Source organism: Chlorocebus sabaeus, chromosome 1, assembly GCF_047675955.1.
Source record: "Chlorocebus sabaeus isolate Y175 chromosome 1, mChlSab1.0.hap1, whole genome shotgun sequence".
In the NCBI taxonomy this organism is placed as follows: domain Eukaryota; kingdom Metazoa; phylum Chordata; class Mammalia; order Primates; family Cercopithecidae; genus Chlorocebus; species Chlorocebus sabaeus.
This window is the reverse complement of record NC_132904.1, coordinates 58,291,348-58,308,690: the sequence shown is the minus strand read 5'-3', so window position 1 is coordinate 58,308,690 and position 17,343 is coordinate 58,291,348. Positions and strand designations below refer to the sequence as shown.

Below are 17,343 nucleotides of genomic sequence, written 5' to 3'. Positions count from 1 at the left end.
GTGAGCAAGACTCTAAGACTAAGACCTCACTGAATCTGTGAGTGATTAGGAGCTGTCTTCTCCCAACCCCAAACTCCATTAGCCCAGCATGAATGAACCATCCTGTCATTAAAAAGGTGGGATGGGGAAGGCAATCTTGTTCTCAAGTGTTTGCAGAACTTCTGTAGAGAGGTCTTTACCTTCCTGTATTTGCTTCTATCTCTGCCAGCTCCATATTGACTACTCAGTCAGGTTTTGAATTCATGATGTTCTCTCAATCTTCTCTAGACCATCCTGTTAGGTCTCTGATTGTCCGAGTTTAATGGTATTTTTTTTTTTTTTTTTTTTTTTAACTAGCTCTGGAGTATATACTGTGCATGCTTTCTCCTGAGAGGTAGACAATTTTTAAACTGCAAGCTTGCCAACTGACTTCCTGCCAGTTGGGCTAACAGATGCCCTAGGATCCTTATCCCTTAGCAGCTAAGGCCAAGACCATTAAGAGGAAGTGGTACAACCAACGTTCTGAGTCCCAAAAGATAAGGGACTTTGCACAAAAATGAAGGAGCTATGGAAGCAACAATAAGGAATGAGAAGAAAGCTCCCTTTCTTCTTGCTCTCAACTCAACATTTTGGATTTTTCCCTCAATTTACACATACCCTTTAAGTGTCTATCTGTACAGCTAAATGACCTTGCAAAAAAAAAAAAATCCCCAAAATGGATTTTTAAATGTGCCTCCCTTTCAAGTTGCTGATGTGTCTCTGTCTCATCTTCCCTTTCCATGGTCACCAAACTTCTTGAGCTATCTTTACGGTTTCTGCTTTTGCCTTTCTCAAGAGATAACTCTATCAGATATCAACAGTGAATGTGCTAATTTCCAAGTCCAATGGCCAAAGATAGTCTTTAAACCAATACTCTGGAGCCTGGCCAATGTTAGGTTCTGAGAATACAAAATTAACTATTGTCTGCCCCCCAATAACTCACAATCGACTGGGGGAGATAGACTCAAATTGACATTTTCAACACTCTGTTCCTCTGGATTCTGAGACAGCTAGGACTCTTTCTTTTCTTCCCCTATATTTCCTGTTTGAGAAATCTCATCTAAACCAATTGCTCCATTTCCCATGTATGTGTATATGACTCTCGAGTTTGAATTGCTAGCTTACATCTATCCTCTGAGCTCCAGAACAATCGTTGACAAGACAGTTCCTTAACATGAGTATATTTACAACCAAGTTCATCACTGTAACTCCTGATCTACTTCCCCTCTTACTTATGCTCATTCTCTGTGAATATGTGAATAGAATTTCTCTACCCAACTACCCAAACAGAAACCTGGTGTTATCTTGACTCTTAGTTTCTCCTCCACCTCATGTAATCACATACAATGTATCTAGTCTATTCTACCTTTTCTATTGGCTGTTTGTTCTGTCAGCTTCTCTAGGTCTTCCCTGTTTTTGGCCTAATCTGGGTTTCCAACTCCCCTTAGACTCCTTAATTAGCTTCCTATTTGGTTTACCAGCTTCTAATCTTGTCCCTCTCACCTGTCTTACAATCTGATGCAAGGATGATCTTTCTGAAATGTTACTCTTATCCCTCTTTTCTCCATTTTAAAATACCAGTGGCTTCCCTTAGTCTTCAGGATAAAATCCAAACACTTTATCATTATCTTACAGGGTACTTTGTGACCTGGTCTTGCCTGGCTTTCCTGCTTCACTTCCTTTACTTTTTCCTCCAATCCTAAATCCCTGCTGTGCCAAATTACTTGGAATTTCTCAACCACTCTATACCATTTCATAATTCAATGCATTAATACCTGCTGATCTTGCTGCATGGAATGCCCTCCAAACTGACTTCTTTCCCCAATGCTTGATGATTTCCTAATCATTCTTCAAGATTTAGCCCTAGCATTGTTTCTTCTGAGAAGTTCTGCATGGACCGCCTCCTTTCTTGGTACTCCAGTAGGTCTCAGGTACAACCATGTACATAGTACCTGTTTTACTATGTTGTAGTTATTTATGATCTGTCTCTCTAACTGGTCTTTTGGGCCTTTGAGGGGCCACCCCTATATTTCAAAGCATAGTGCTTTGGACGGAGAAGAAATATGCTTGCTAAGTTAACTGATTATTTATTGAGTGCCTCCTATGACAAAGAAGACACGTGCTAGGTACTGTGGTGAATTTTGCAGTTTCCTTTCCTCTCTTAAAAACTTCTGTCTCCTTCAAAAGTTCTCCATCCTGTCTGTTCCCTACTGTCTGACCTCAGCCTCCTCTCGCTCTACGTATATACTCTGAGTCACTCTATCCATTTATTTAGCTTTAATTGCTGACAACTCCCAAATCTGTTCTTCCAGCAAAAACCTCTTTCTTAAGCTCCAGATGCTCCCAGGAATCTCAAATGCAGCACAAATGAAGCTGAACTATCTTCTTTTTATTCCTTCTGGGATAAAAGGAGAAGATAATTGTAGGAAAGGTTCTGAAACCATTTTAGGGAAAAGTAGTTAGAAATTAAGCCAGGACAATGTCATTAAGTCTTCCGTGACATCCCTAGGTACAGCTTTTGTGTTTTCATCTCCTTTTGTGTTTTCAAGTGAATAGCAGAAAAACCCTTTAATGCTGTGCTTCCCATGCTGGGCTACAAGGTATATATGAAACCACAGTGTAAACAAGGCTTGTCTTCCCAAGACATTAATTTTGATAGAAAGTTGTGTGCATTCGTGTGTGTGTGTGTAATGTACAACATTTAACTTGTGAGAATTAAAACATTATTTTTATATTAAATAGATATGTTGTGGAACAGAATGCAAAAATATCAGAAAAGTTTAAAGTCCTTTCCTGGAAATGTAACCACACAAACCATTTCTATTATTAAGATATCTCAGATTTAACTACCAAATTTAAGGCTGGGCTCAGTGGCTCACGCCTGTAATCCCAGTACTTTGGGAGGCCGAGGCAGGCGGATCACCTGAGATCAGGAGTTCGAGACCAGCCTGGCCAACATGGTGAAAATCCATCTCTACTAAAAATACAAAAATTAGCCAAGCCTGGTGGCAGGCACCTGTAATCCCAGCTACTTGGGAGGCTGAGGCAGGAGAGTCGCCTCAAAAAACAAAAAACCAAAACGTCAATAACTAACACATTTATATCCCAGCACTAAAGGAGAGCTACACTATGCCCATGCATTTAAGAGCACATAGAGGAAAGCCTTAAGGGTACAAACATTACCCAGGCATGAACAATAGGGAATCAGCTTTGCAGGAAGTTCTTTTTTAGATGAAAAAGGAGGAAACAGGAGAAGGGAGGAGTCAGTGAGTCCAAAAGACAGAGCTATGCAGAAGAACTCAGTATAACACATTGATTCATTCAACAGACATTTATAGATGCCTATTTTGTCTCATGTTCTTTACAGGGTGGTGGGAAAAGTGAATTAGATGTGTTTATGCTCTTAAGTAATCCACGATTTAGTAATGAGTGCTGAACAATATAATTATACCATTGTTGTAATGAAGAATGTATAATGTAAAACTAGACTGCAAAAGGAAACAAAGAAAACAATCCTGTTTATAACAGCATCAAAAAGAATAAAATCTTAAGAATAAATTTAACCAAGGAGGTGAAAAATCTACACACACACACACACAAAAGATCTATACACCGAAAACTATGAAGCGCCAATGAAAGAAACTGAAAAAGAACAAATAGCTGGAAATACATTCCATGTTTATGGATTGGAAGAATTAATAATATTAAAATGTCCATGTTACCCAAAGTGATCTACACATTCAATTCAATCCCTATGAAATTCCATGGCATTTTTCATAGATGTAGAAAAAAATCCTAAAATTAGTATAGAACCATGAAAGACTCCAAATAGAATAAATAATCTTGATAAAGAACAAAGCTGGAGGCATCACCTTTGCTGATTTCAAACTACATTACAAAGTTACGGCAATGAAAACATTATGTACCATACTGTTTTGCATGTACATCCTAAACATAGACACACAGACCAATAAAACAGGATCGAGAACTCAGAAATAAATCCATGCATATATGGTCATATGATCAACTAATTTTTTTTTTAAATAGGGTCTCACTGTGTTGCCCAGATTGGAGTGCAGAGGCACAATCTTGGCTCACTGCAGCCCTGACTTCCCGGGCTCAAGTGATCTTTCCATCTCAGCCTCCTGAGGAGCTGGGACTATAAGCATACACCACCACATTCAGCTAATTTTCTGGATTTTTTTGTAGAGATGAGGTCTCCAGATGTTGCTCACCCTGGTTTCAAACTCTTGTGCTCAAGTGATCCTCCTGCCCCTGCCTCTCGAGGTGCTGGGATCATAGGTGTGAGCCACTATGCCCAGCTGGTCAACTAATCTTTGATGAGGCACCAATAATACACAATGGGGAACAAAAAGTCCCTTCAATAAATAGTGTTGGGAAAACTGGATAGACATATGCAAAATGACAAAATTGGACCCTTGTATTATACTATATAAAAATGAATTTGGAATGGATTCAAGACTTAAATGTAAGATGTGAAACTGTAAAACTCTCAGAAGAAAACATAGGGGAACAGCTCCTTGACATTGGCCTTGGCAATGATTTTTCAGATATGACACGAAAAGCATAGGCAAACAAAATGAAAATAAACAAGTTGGACCACATCAAACTAAAAGGCTCTGTACATCAAAGGAAACAATCAACAAAATGAAAAGGCAACCTACCGAATGGGAGAAAATATTTGCAAACCATATCTGATAAGGGGCTGATATCCAAAATATATAAGGAACTCATACAACTCAATATCAAGAAAACACAAAAATCTGATTTGAAAATGAGCAAAGGATCTGAATATTTTCTAAAGAAGCAATACATGAAAAAGTGTTCAGCACCACAAATCATCAGAGAAATGTAAATCAAAACCATAATGAGATATCATCCCACACTTGTTAGCATGGCTATTAAAAAAAAAAGATAGGAGATGACAAGTGTTGGTGAGGATGTGGAGAAAGGGGAACACTTGTACACTCTTGGTGGGAATGTAAATTGGTACAGCCACTATGGGAAACAGTAGTATGAAGGTTCTTCAAAAAATTAAAAATAGAACTACCCTAAGATCCAGCAATCCCACTTCTGGGAAACAAAATCAGGATCCTGAAGAGAGATATCTGCATTCCCATGTTCACTGCAGGCTTATTTACAATAGCCAAGATACAGAAAAAATCTAACTGTCAACACATAAATAGATAAAGAGAATGTAGTATATTTATATACAATGGAATTGTATTTAGCCATAAAAAAGGAAATCCTGCCATTCATGACAACATGGATAAACCAGGAGAACATTATGCTAAGTGAGTAAGTTAGACACAGAAAGAAAATTATGTATGATCTCATTCATATATGAAATTTAAAAACATTGAACTCATAGAAACAGAGTAGAACAGTCTGAGGTGTGAAGGAAATAGAGATGTTGATCAAAGGTCTAAACTTTCAGTTATAAGATGAACAAGTTCTGGAGAAATAATGTACAGCATAGGTGGTGATGGATGTGTTAACTAGAAAAAAAGAAAGAAATTGGATCACTGGAATAGTGCTGAGCTTTGCCTGGGTAATTCTGTCAACACTTTACAAAAAACGCAATCTTTCAGCTTTTGGCTAGTCTTGGAAAATTTATAGGTGTTTTCTGTCTATGGGTTGGTTAGAAATATTCCAAAAAATTGGAATATAAAATCTCTGGGAAATGAATTAGAAATATGCTCACATTCCTGACAATCATTATTAGCATTTAAGTTCCAGAAGAGGCAGGAGACCATTTATTTTGCTTGGTATACTCAGTAGTGTAGCTTAACCCTGTCTCTGCATGTGGTACCATGTTTATTGTTTGTAAAGCTCAGCCAGAGAGTTGAATATGGCATGGATGTAGCTTACTCCTCCTTATTTAATGAACATATATTGAGCACCGATTTTGTATCAGGCCTTATGGTAGAGTTACCAAGAATGAGTCCCAGTCTCTGGCTTCAGCAGTTTGGCTGAATGAAGGGATCAGTTAAGTAGACAGGCAACTAGTTAGGAGTATGCCCACAGGATTATACATAACAGTACACAAGAGAGGCCTGAGCCCATTTGGAGGGTGATGTGGAGTTTGGGGCCTCAAAAAAGTGACTTCTGAGCAAATATTTGAATGACAAGTAGGAGTGGACTTGAAAGAGGGCAAACATTAAAGTAGAGGGAACATCATATACCAAGTAGTAATACAGTCAGGGAATAACAAGCAGTTTCTCACGAAGGGTAGCTGCAAATAGTGGTAGGAGAGGAGGCTGAGAAGTGGCTGGGACCAGGTCATAGATAACCTTTGTGTCATTAAATGTCTGGATTTTTATCCAGCAAAGGCAATGATTAGTCACTGGAATACTGGCTATGAAAAGTGTTTTTCAAAGAGTAGTTGTAATCCATTAGTGGGTTGTAAAATCAATTTAGTGAATTGGGGCCAGCATATAAAAGGTGAACAAGTAGAAAATATGAGTGTAGATCATATTTGTAAAGGTAAATAACCTTTTACGAAGATTTTGTTTCAATCATTTATGTTTATGACTAATCTGTTCTGATGTAAAATGTTTTTTGACCTGTAGGTCACAGTCACAATTTTTGAGAAGCACTTCTTTAAAGGTTCAATGGTACACAAACTATCAGATTACTTTTAGTAGCAATTAACAGAAAATTCAGACCCAAATGGGAATAATCACTAAAAAAGATTATTATTCCAACATAACTAGGACTCCAGTTTGGGAGCTCTTGGTGCTGTAGTTTTAGTTGTTCTAATCTGCTACTCTCAGTGTTATCTTCTGCCTAAAGCCAGTTCCCCACTGGCACTTAGAATAACATGCCAATTTATTCATCTAGGCAGAATAGAGCCTAGATTCTCACTGCTTTAACTTAGTTTAGGCCTGTGCACTACAACCCATTCAGGAACAAATCCACTGTAGGAAACTGTAATGCAATGTGGCAAATTCAGTGTGTTATGGAAACATAGAGCACCTCAGTTGACAAAGTCATGAATTTAGGTGTGGGGATGGTCGGGGAGCCACCTAGGTGATGCCAAAAGTTTGTGTGTAAGTTAAGCAGGTAAAAGAGAGAAGGCTGTCTGTGCGGTGGGGACTGCTTTAACAAAAGGCTGTGGACAGGGGAGCTGTGCACAGGGAAACATCCAAAATAGGAACTTTTATGCTTATAGAGCATAGCAAAGGAAGGCAAAGGAAGTAGCTGGAGTGATGAGTAGATGTCTGAACTAGGAGGGGAGTCATGATAAGGAATCTGGACTCTTTCCCATAGGAAATAAGCAACTGGTGACCATCACCAGGGAATTAAGATGATCTCACTACAGCCAAAGTGTAGAGGGAGGTAAGTTAGGAGGTTGTTGCAGTAATCCAGGATAGAGGTATCTTGGATTTCATATTAGGGAGCGAGTTGATTGCAGATTTGAGGAACATTGTGGAAATAAAAACATGACTTGTTAATTTCAGTGTAGATTAGTGTAAGGAAATAATCTCTGACTTTTCTAGTCATCTTCCCAAGATAACAGGCTTGCAGTGTTTTAACTGTAAAGCCTAAACTTGTAACCTTTTGAGAAAGGAGTGATCATTACTTTGTCAACCTTACTGTAAAGAACTGGAGCCCAAGATGGTGGGAACCTTTGAGAGTGGTGCTCTTGGATTTGGAATGTATTTAAGAGGTGCTTAAATAGACTTGCGGGGAGCAGTCCACTAGTTGAAGAAAAGTTATTTATAAGCCCGATTAGTAAAATTTTTTTTTTTTTTTTTGATATGAGTCTCACTGTGTTGCCCAGGCTGGAGTCAACGGTGCAATCTTGGCTCATTGCAAGCTCCGCTTCCCGGGTTCGTGCCATTCTCCTGTCTCAGCCTCCCCAGTAGCTGGGACTATAGGTGCCACCACCATGCCCGGCTAATTTTTTTGTACTTTTAGTAGAGACCGGGTTTCACCATGTCAGCCAGGATGGTCTTGATCTCCTGACCTTATGATCCACCCGCCTTGTGCCTCCCGAAATGCTGGGATTACAGGCGTGAGCCACCAGGCCCGGCAGTAAAATTCTTGATGCTGTTACTTTCCTTGTGTTATCCCTGAGCCTTTAGCAAATGTTTTAGGATTCATCTACTTTTATTTGGACCAAAACATTAAAGGGGAAGCAGTGTCCCTTGAGGCCACTGTGGTAGTGGCGGTGGCCTGTTATTGTGAGCTCATTGATGGTACAGGTTGTTTCTTATCTCTAGTCTCTATTAGACAAACAGTGGATACTGTATCCCTTCTGCCTAAATTGATGCTGGGAACCAGCAGATGCTCCAAAAGCATGTAGGGAACTGTTGGAAGTCCCACAGGGAGATATATTTCTGGGGTCTAAGAAGAAAAGCTACAGGAGCTGAGCCACAATCCATCTATTCAAAATAAAGATGTGGTTTTAAGGAAAGTGGTTTTTCTAGAAGTCAGGCATGACTCCTAGATATCTAGCTAGGGTGGATGTTCATGCTAAGACAGAAGAGGGGTATATTTTTTAGCAGAAGCAGAGTTGTAGCTTTATTTCATAAATGTTTTGAGTGTCTACTATATTTCATTTGAAATGTAAGAGCTTTCTGGCTAGTGTGAAGAACAAACCAGAGTAGAGAAAAAGAGATAAAGAGCTCTGTTAGGAGTAGATGAGTATCAGACTAAGGCAGCTGCAGCTGAATTAGCACCAGAATAGTTCGTTCTGTCACTGAAGCCATGTCTGCTACACCAGTGATCCCTTTACCTTTACTCTTACTTATTGTCTCAGACAGTGGATGGGTTCAGTGGGCCAAATACACTCAGAAGATAGAGCCTAAGATAAAATCTCTTCTACCTACTCTACTGGAGATATGGCAATTATCAGGCACTACTATCAAGTGTTTGGACCAAGAGTGATGGCTCCTTTCTGTCTTTCCATAACTACCACCATACTAAAGCCTCTGAACCCAAGGGAACGGCAGCCTGGCTGTGCCAAGAAAGGGGTTCCCGGCTTCTCACATTCTGAAGCCGGATTTCCCTTTTCTGGGTTCCCAGAGAGGCCAGATTTGACAACAATAAAAATTTCCAGGAAATTCCCAGGAGGTTTAATATCTTAATCCTTCTTAGGCATAGACCCTCTTTCTTACCCCTTCCCCCCACCAAGAGGAAGGAGCTTATCCTGGAGACCAACATCCTCTGCTGAATGTCTCCACCCCTTTGGCCAAACTGGTAGAACATCTGAGTTCTTGGGTCCTCTCCTCCCAGGCCCATTTAGGGGGCTGAAGGGAACACATGAAGGTAATGTGTGATCCTGCCTCAAAACAGAGGAATGATTGCAGTATCCCCTGAAGATTCGTAGGATACTAGATTGTTTAAGGAAGTTTCACTTGCAGATTGTCACTCCCCTACCCGTCAGGAAGTAATCTTCTCTAAGAAATCCCAAGCACTCAGTCTCTAGGAGACCAGATGTCAAAACAAAACCACCTCTGGCAACATTTGGAATTACAGGATGCATTCCCATGTAAACTGGCATTAAGAAAAACAGAACTGCACTAACCAAAAATAACCCAAATTTAAGGACCAGAAGCATAAGCCAGGAATTTACTATCCCAGTTAGACTGAGCATTTGGGTAATTCTCATTCTCCAGAAATCCCACAGGAAGGAAACAAGAAATGAACTTATATATATTCATATAAAGACTTTTATCTATTGTGCAAAGAGAGGGTCATCTGGCTCCCAGAAGGTTCTCAATCCCACTAAGACTGTCCATTTTACATCTCTAGCTCCAGTTCTTCTCAGAGAGTAAAAGCGCTCCAAAGGTCTGTGATCATGGGCACTGATTAAGGGCTGCAGACTCTTCAGATCCAGTTAAATCCTTGGTGTTTGAGCTGTGGTCGCTTGCTTCCTGGCTCTGGCTGAGGTCCTGCCGCAAACCCTGCAGCAGCTGGTTTAGGAGTGTAAGGTGGCTGTCTCTGCGAGGCAGAGGCAGGGGTGGGAGGCAGTTCCCTTTATACTCGATCACTGCCATTTTCGCCCGATCCAAACTCCGATTTGGGATCTGCAGCATTCTTGTGTAGCCCCCATTTTGATCTTTGTATCGAGGGGCCAGAACTTGAAACAGCTTTGGGATCAAGTCTTTCTCCTAGAGGGAGAATTATCCAAGAGACAGAAGAGTCAGGCAAAACTGCAGAGGCATTTAACTTTAGGCCACTCCCAAAGATAAGGTCCATCCACACATAGAAAGACCTGCCCCGCCCCTCACCAATCTGGTAGAGTCAATGTTACACAAAGGAGTCGTTTATAGGCAGTTGTGCAGAGGTATATTGACTTCGACTTCAACTAACTTAAGACACAGTTTCTAATTTAGTTAACAACATTGGCTCATAAGTGAGTACCCAAGCTTAATTCTGCACAGTTCTCCTTCTTCCAACCCCCACCCCTGGAGAGCAAAGGGTGGGATTCTGAAGGCAGATAGGACGCACTCACTGTGAGCCAGAAGTCAGCCATGCGCATGGCTCGTTCGTTGGTGTCTCCCAGCTTCCCATAGTCGATGAGCTGTGAGGACATAACATCACGGATCCAACCGAGCAAGAAAACAAGGTGCCAATCTAATTTCTCTAATGCCGGACCGCAATGCATTCTTTCCACTAGCAAAGCATCTCCAATCTACGCCATCCCTAACTCCGCAGCCCTAACCAGTCTTCCATTAGAGGCGACGGAGGGGCGGGTTCAGCTGAGGGTCCTAGGAGACTCAGACTTGGGGAACGGTTTACCAGGTTGGTCCCAGTCCCTTTCCACTTGCAGCCGGCCCCGCCCCCTCAGACCAGACCCGCAGAGTGGACAAGAGGGCCCCGCTCCTCACCTTCTCCGCGTAGCCCCTCATCTCGTCCACACGCGCCCATGGTGCCTCGATGCGTTCGTGCCGCACCAGCCCTGTGAGCAAGTTCCGCAACAGATGGATGCGGGACTCCGGACCGAGGCCCAGACGGCGAAATACGCGGCCATGGGAGATGGCTGCAGCGACCGACAGCCGCATGTTTCCAGCTTCTGCCCGCCCCTTGGAGGCCGGAACTGGAAACTGGAAGGTAGACCGGGTGGCGGCAATTTCAGTGGACGCATGCGCCTTAGCTCCGAGCGTGGCGAACGTGTTTGCGCATGCGCATCAGGGCCTGCCTCGTTGGCAATCTCGGGAAGGGCGGAGAAATGGTGTTGAGCTTTTCCAGAGGCGGCGAGCTGGGCGGGCTTCAGGCATCCAGAGCGCTCTGTGGCGGCCGGAGAAGCAGGCGCCCCCTAGTGTGGGATAAGCGGGCCATCGGGTTTTTTTTTTTTTTTTTTGGCTGCGTCAGCCAGTGGCTTTTAGGGCGATGGGACGCTCCGCCGCGGAGCCTCCTGGGAAAGAGAGCGTCTGAGGAGAAAGGCACCCGGGCGGGCTGACGGCCCTACACGGTCCAGCAGTGGCCAGCTGGCCTGGTTGACACCTGTACGCATCGTTTTTAACACAGTGATTTTCAGTAGTAATAGTAAAATGGATAATAACGATGCCCGGAAAAGAAACGCAGATAGTGAAATTTTTCTTTTGTTGAAGTAATCATTCCAGTTAAAAAATTTACAGCGCTAAAGGGAAAAGTAATGGATTGTTTTAAATTACACCAGTGTGTTTTTTTAAGGGGAAAAAACATACCTACACATTTGTGTGTTAATGAACAATAATATTGTAGTTTGTTTTTGAGCCTTAACATCTGCAAATTGGCAATGACTGTCAAAATTATTCCTTGTTATGGGTTGAATTGTGTCTTCCCTCGTGATTCTTCCCGTCCACAAAAAGCTGTGTTAAGTCCTAACCTGCAGTAACTCAGGATGTGACCTTATGTGGAAATAGGGTCATTGCAGATGTAATTTGTTAAGATGAAGCCATACGGGTATAGGTGGGCGCCTAATCCAAAATGCCTAGTGTCCAGATAGATAGATAGATACATATATACGTACATACATATATACAGGTCGGGCACGGTGGCTCACGCCTGTAATTCCAGCACTTTGGGAGGCCGAGGCGGGCGGATCACCTGAGGTCAGGAATTCGAGACCAGCCTGGGCAACATGGCGAAACCCCGTCTCTACTAAAAACACAAAAATTAGCCGGGTGTGGTGGCTCATGCCTGTAATTCCAGCTACACGGGAGGCTGAGGCAGGAGAATAGCTTGAACCCGGGAGGCGGAGGTTGCAGTGCGCTGAGATCAGGCCACTGCACTCTAGCCTGGGTGACAGAGTCAGACTCCATCTCAAAAAAAAAAAAAAAAAAAAAAAAAAAAAAGCGTATGAGGAGAGAGAGATGGACACTCAGGGTGATGCTGACCAGGTAAAGACAGAGACATATAGGGAGAAAGCCATGTGACCTTGAAAGGCGAGATTATAGAGTTAAGCAGTTGCAAATCAGTGAATGAACTCCAAAGATTGATTGCTGGAGCACACCTGAAGCCAAGGGAAAGGTATAAAACGTATTCTTTTTCAGATCCGTCAGAGAGCATGACCCTGCTGCTAACACATTGCTTTATTACTTCTAGCCTCCAGAGCCACAAAACAATAAATTTCTGTTGTTTTAAGTTCCACAGTTTGTGATAGTTTGTTACAGCAGTCTTAGGAAATGAATTCACTCCTCTTTACGTGTACATATGCAGTAGACGTATAGATTTGTCACTATGTCAGCTTCTAGGTGACCAAAGAACATCTCTTTGCTAATTTTAATTTTGAAAAGCTTCTTTAATATGAAGGAACAAATAGACAAAGAGGAAAAGTCGTGAACATATAAATACATTGAGAGATTTATACAAATCACACTTCACAAATAAATTTACAATAAATTACAGAAATTACAATTACCATTCATATTTTGTTTCTTTGGGAACAACTCTTGTAGTTTTCAATTGTCTTTGCAGTTGAAAAATTTCACTAAGATATTTTCACCAGAATTTTTTTTTTTGAGACGCAGTTTCGTTCTTGTTGCCTAGGCTGGAGTGCAATGGCGCAGTCTTGGCTCACTGCAACCTCCACCTCCTGGGTTCAAGCGATTCTCATGCCTCAGCCTGGCAAGAAACTGGGGTTACAGGCACCCGCCACCACGCCTGGCTAATTTTTTTGTATTTTTAGTAGAGACAGGGTTTTGCCATGTTGGCCAGGCTGGTCTTGAACTCCTGACCTTAGGTGATCTGCCCGCCTCAGCCTCCCAAAGAGCTGGGATTAGAGGTGTGAGCCACCATGCCCGGCCCACCAGAAAATTTATCACAAATTTCTGTTGGTAAAAACTTGTGAAGAGTCTCTTCCTCAGCAAAAAATTAGATAAAATGAAACATTGATCCATTGTTTTAGAAGATGCTTACACTTGGTAAAAACAATCGTAGCATCAAACATTGTCCTTTTTGACTTTTTCTGGCAATACAAGACCATCATCTCTTGTCTCTTCTGGTAGTGTTCAAAATTTGATTCTTTTTTTAGATGTCAATTTCCTTATATTTTGTTTTTGCAGCATCACTACTGGCTTTCTCTGCAATTTCTGTGGGCTGATATTAATGGAACAATTTTTTTTTTTTTTTTACAGTCCAAGGGTCTTTTATTATCATTATTATTATTTGCACCTATTATGTCGTGAATTCAAAGGGAATAGGTTCCAGTAGCTCTGGCTCCTCTCCATTGGTTCTCACAAAGTGTGCTTCTCTTGGTGCAGCAGTCTGGCCTGTCAGCTGAATTCAGGTACCTTTCTCTTTGGCTCCCTTCTTTTTCTGATCACTTTCTTTCATGCATTTCAGGAGGCTACCTTGTGCCTTAGAGTGTTTAATGTGCTCCATATGCGCATTAATTCTTTTGGCAAGAATCTTGCCTTTAACTTTTTTTTTTCTTTTTTTTACAGCAATGCTAACAGCATGCTAAGTAAGATTATAGACTCTTCCAGTTTTTGCCATGGTAACACTTGTGAGGCATTACTTTTTGAACCATACCCATTCCCTTGATGTCTACAGTATCACTTTTTTTATAGACTCCCATGCATGTGGCCAACTCCATGTTTTCTAAAAGGTATAGAAAACATACATTGGGTGTCTCTCCTCTTTTCCTTGTGTTGGTCATTTTGGTGAATTACCAGAATATGGAGTTTCTAGCCAAAAGGAAGTTAAAGCAACAATTTAAACCTTGATGTTTTATTGACTGTATGTTGTTCAAGGCTTATTCTGGCTCTTTGCAGATATTTTTGTGTTTGATTGGCCTTCTTTGAAACTTCGCATTCATAAAAAAAACTCATAAATGAAAAATCCCACAAAACCAAAGTTGTTTGTTTTAAATCTACTGTTTAAAAGCAGAGATATTTTGTACAACAGGAGTTGGAGACATGAAATGTACTTGAAGTGAGCCTGAAAGCTAATTAAACTCTTATGAATTTATGTCTCTAACTATAAATAAAACTCCAGTCTCCTGCACAGCTGGCTCTGTGTGAATTACTCTTTCTCTATTGCAATTCCCCTGTCTTGATAAATCAGCTCTGTCTAGGCAGCAGGCAAGGTGAACCCATTGGATGGTTACAAATTTGGAGACTTGTCCAGGATTGCCCATGTGGCTACCTGCCCATGGTTTGGTAGTCCCCCTCTGGTGATGGATTCAGACGCCAGCCCAAGCAGCTGCCTAGTTGTTTTGGACTGGGGGCTGACTCTGATACTGTCTCCACTGATGGGGCACTGGCGACCCAATGTGCATGGGTTTAATTGCAATAGAGAAATAGTCTTGGGGTGATGTCCTATAACTGTAGCCCTATCACAAGGTGAGCCCCAAAGAAAGCTCAACAGACCTGGCTCGGGGCGACTATCTGCTCTTCGTCTTTCCCAGAGACCACCCATCAGATTACTGGTCAGAGGTCATCCCTCCCCACCTGGAGTGGATCAAAGACAATGTGACCAATGGGAGAAAGTTTGAGCCTTGCCAGGTCAATACTGGGTGGTGAATGAGGTGACTAGTGTCTATTTTGTTATGTATATTTTGCTTTTACGGGGATGGAAAATATTAGTTTGGTTCCCTATGCAGCCTCTTGGGCAGCATCTTGCAAAATTGAGAATCTTTTGCTTATGGTTCCATAAGAGAGAAAAGGGTGATTTTCTTTTGTAAAGTGGCTTGACCTTTACATGTGCTATGGCACAACTAGCAGGGTCATCAAAAGCTGCTCTGTTCTTCTGGAAGCTGCAGAGAAAGGGAATCTCAAAACCTGGTGTGCTGGCAAAAAGGGTAAGAAATTCTTACCAGCTGGGTTTCTGCACCTCCCCATCTGTGTGTGTGTGTGCACGTGTGTGTGTAAATGGTAAACATCACTATTTGCCTTCTCTGCAATGGTTTGATTACTAGAAAAAAGCATTTGTGAGTCTAGTCTTAGGCTGTAGGAAATCTGGTTGACTTTGTGCTAAGAATTTGTCTTTCTGTAATGGAGAGAGGGTTATCACAGGATAGAACGTGGGCTTAGGACCCCAATAAGCCTGCTTTACAAGCCAGCCCAGCAGACTGGTCAGTAACAAACTTTGTTGAGGGTCCCTGAAACCAATACCGGATGAAATTTCTCTGTCTTGTTTAGTGTCCTTAAGAGCTTAACCTTGTGACCATGTGAAGATATTTTCTCTTGGTTTCTGCCATCCAGAGGACAGGAATTTTGGGGTTCATGTTAGCCCTAAAAATTATCTTAAGGAGTTAAGAGCCTTTGCAAGCTTGAAATTGACTGCTCTAGACTTCTGGGAAGAGCAATAGAAACTGCTCAATGCTGTGTGGCTCGGTAACTGAAGCTTTTTCTTTCGACAGTGGTGGCCTGGGTTCAATTCTTCGCTTCTGGAATGTTTCCTTTCTGGTTTGTTATTTGTGTAATTTTGCTATTTATTGAGGGTTTTTCCCCCATGGATAACTTCTGATTTCCTGTCTGGGATTTTCCTTTCTCTAAACTACCCTTGGGGAGATTGCAAATCTTGCAAGAAAAAAAAAAAAAAAAAAAAAAAAGAAACTGCTTATCATCTCTTTGAGACACCTTATATGTCCATGGTTAAGTTATAACCTTAGCTAAAACTTACTAATTTCATGAGGAAAGTTACCTGTGGTAGAAATCAAAATCCGGAAATATTGGCTGTCCTGGCTAGAGTCTAGTAATAAGAGATTTAAAAGCATTTATTTATTTTTTTTAAAAAAGAGCTCTATGGCTAAAATCAGCTGAATTAAAAATAAATATCCAAGCTATATGTATTTAAGAGGACTTTATCTTTTTCCTCTTCTTGAGTTGTGTTTTTCTGAAAAAAGTTTTTTTTTCTCAGTAGACAGAATTGTTCTTTTCCATTTTGTCTTCTTGCCACTCTTGATGCCCACATGAGAGAATCTAAGATACATTCTAACAGCCTGGGATTCCTGGGGAAAAGCAGAGGAGGCACCACAGATGCTATTCTGGGATAAAGCTCTGCTTTCCTCACAGAAGCCCAGGAATTGAAAGAGAATAGATCCCTTTCAAAATCTAAGGCTGTATTCTGTTTTGCATTGCATTAGCTGACAGTTTTGACTTTTGTGGGTATCAAAAATTACTTTGCATTATGAGAGAAATTTGGTGTGTAATAACTAGGTAGGAAATTACCTTTGGGGATGGCTAACAGCAGTTATGGGGGGATACTTGGCTCTTTGATGTTTTAATTAGAGAAGCATGTTGTTGGCCCCCTGGAAGATATGGAAACATCTCCAACCTTCACTGAGAGATGAGACTCCCATGGGGGATGGGCTGAGTGTAAAATGGGCTGATTGGCTTTGGGCTGCCTTACAATGAAATGCATGGTAAAAGTACTGCACTATCTTCTCCTGTAGTATTTCCCTCTCTTTTGGGGATCTAGGATACAGTATAAGATGGCACCCTTAATCTTGGGGACCTGTCTTTGCCTTCCAGCAGTGCCTGCTTATTAGACTCTAGAAACTGCATGCTTTCCTGGCCCTGTACTTCCAAGGGCTTCACCCTGAAGCCAGTACTCCAGTTAAGAAACTGGCAAATGAGGGGCTGGGCACAGTGGCTCACACCTGTAAGCCAGTGCTCACACCACTTTGGGAGGCTGAGGTGGGTGGATCACAAGGTCAGGAGATCGAGACCATCCTGGCTAACACAGTGAAACCCCATCTCTACTAAAAATACAAACTATTAGCCGGGAATGGTGGCGGGCGCCTGTAGTCCCAGCTGCTTGAGAGGCTGAGGCAGGACAGGAGAATGGCATGAACCTAGGAGGCAGAGCTGGCTGTGAGCCGAGATCGCACCACTGCATTCCAGCCTGGGTGACAGAGCGAGA

The 17,343-nt window shown here is 41.8% G+C and overlaps 1 protein-coding gene across 1 annotated transcript; it reads right to left on the bottom strand.

The window, feature by feature from the left end:
- Nucleotides 1–9,701: 9,701 nt before the first annotated feature.
- Nucleotides 9,702–11,146, bottom strand: MRPL17 (mitochondrial ribosomal protein L17). Its single transcript, XM_008008414.3, has 3 exons — nucleotides 10,881–11,146; nucleotides 10,505–10,573; nucleotides 9,702–10,160 (listed from the first exon to the last, which is right to left on the bottom strand). The coding sequence occupies exons 1-3, from the start codon at nucleotides 11,052–11,054 to the stop codon at nucleotides 9,846–9,848; spliced, it is 558 nt and encodes a 185-aa protein (XP_008006605.1). The 5' UTR covers nucleotides 11,055–11,146; the 3' UTR covers nucleotides 9,702–9,845.
- Between the last annotated feature and the right edge of the window lie 6,197 nt (nucleotides 11,147–17,343).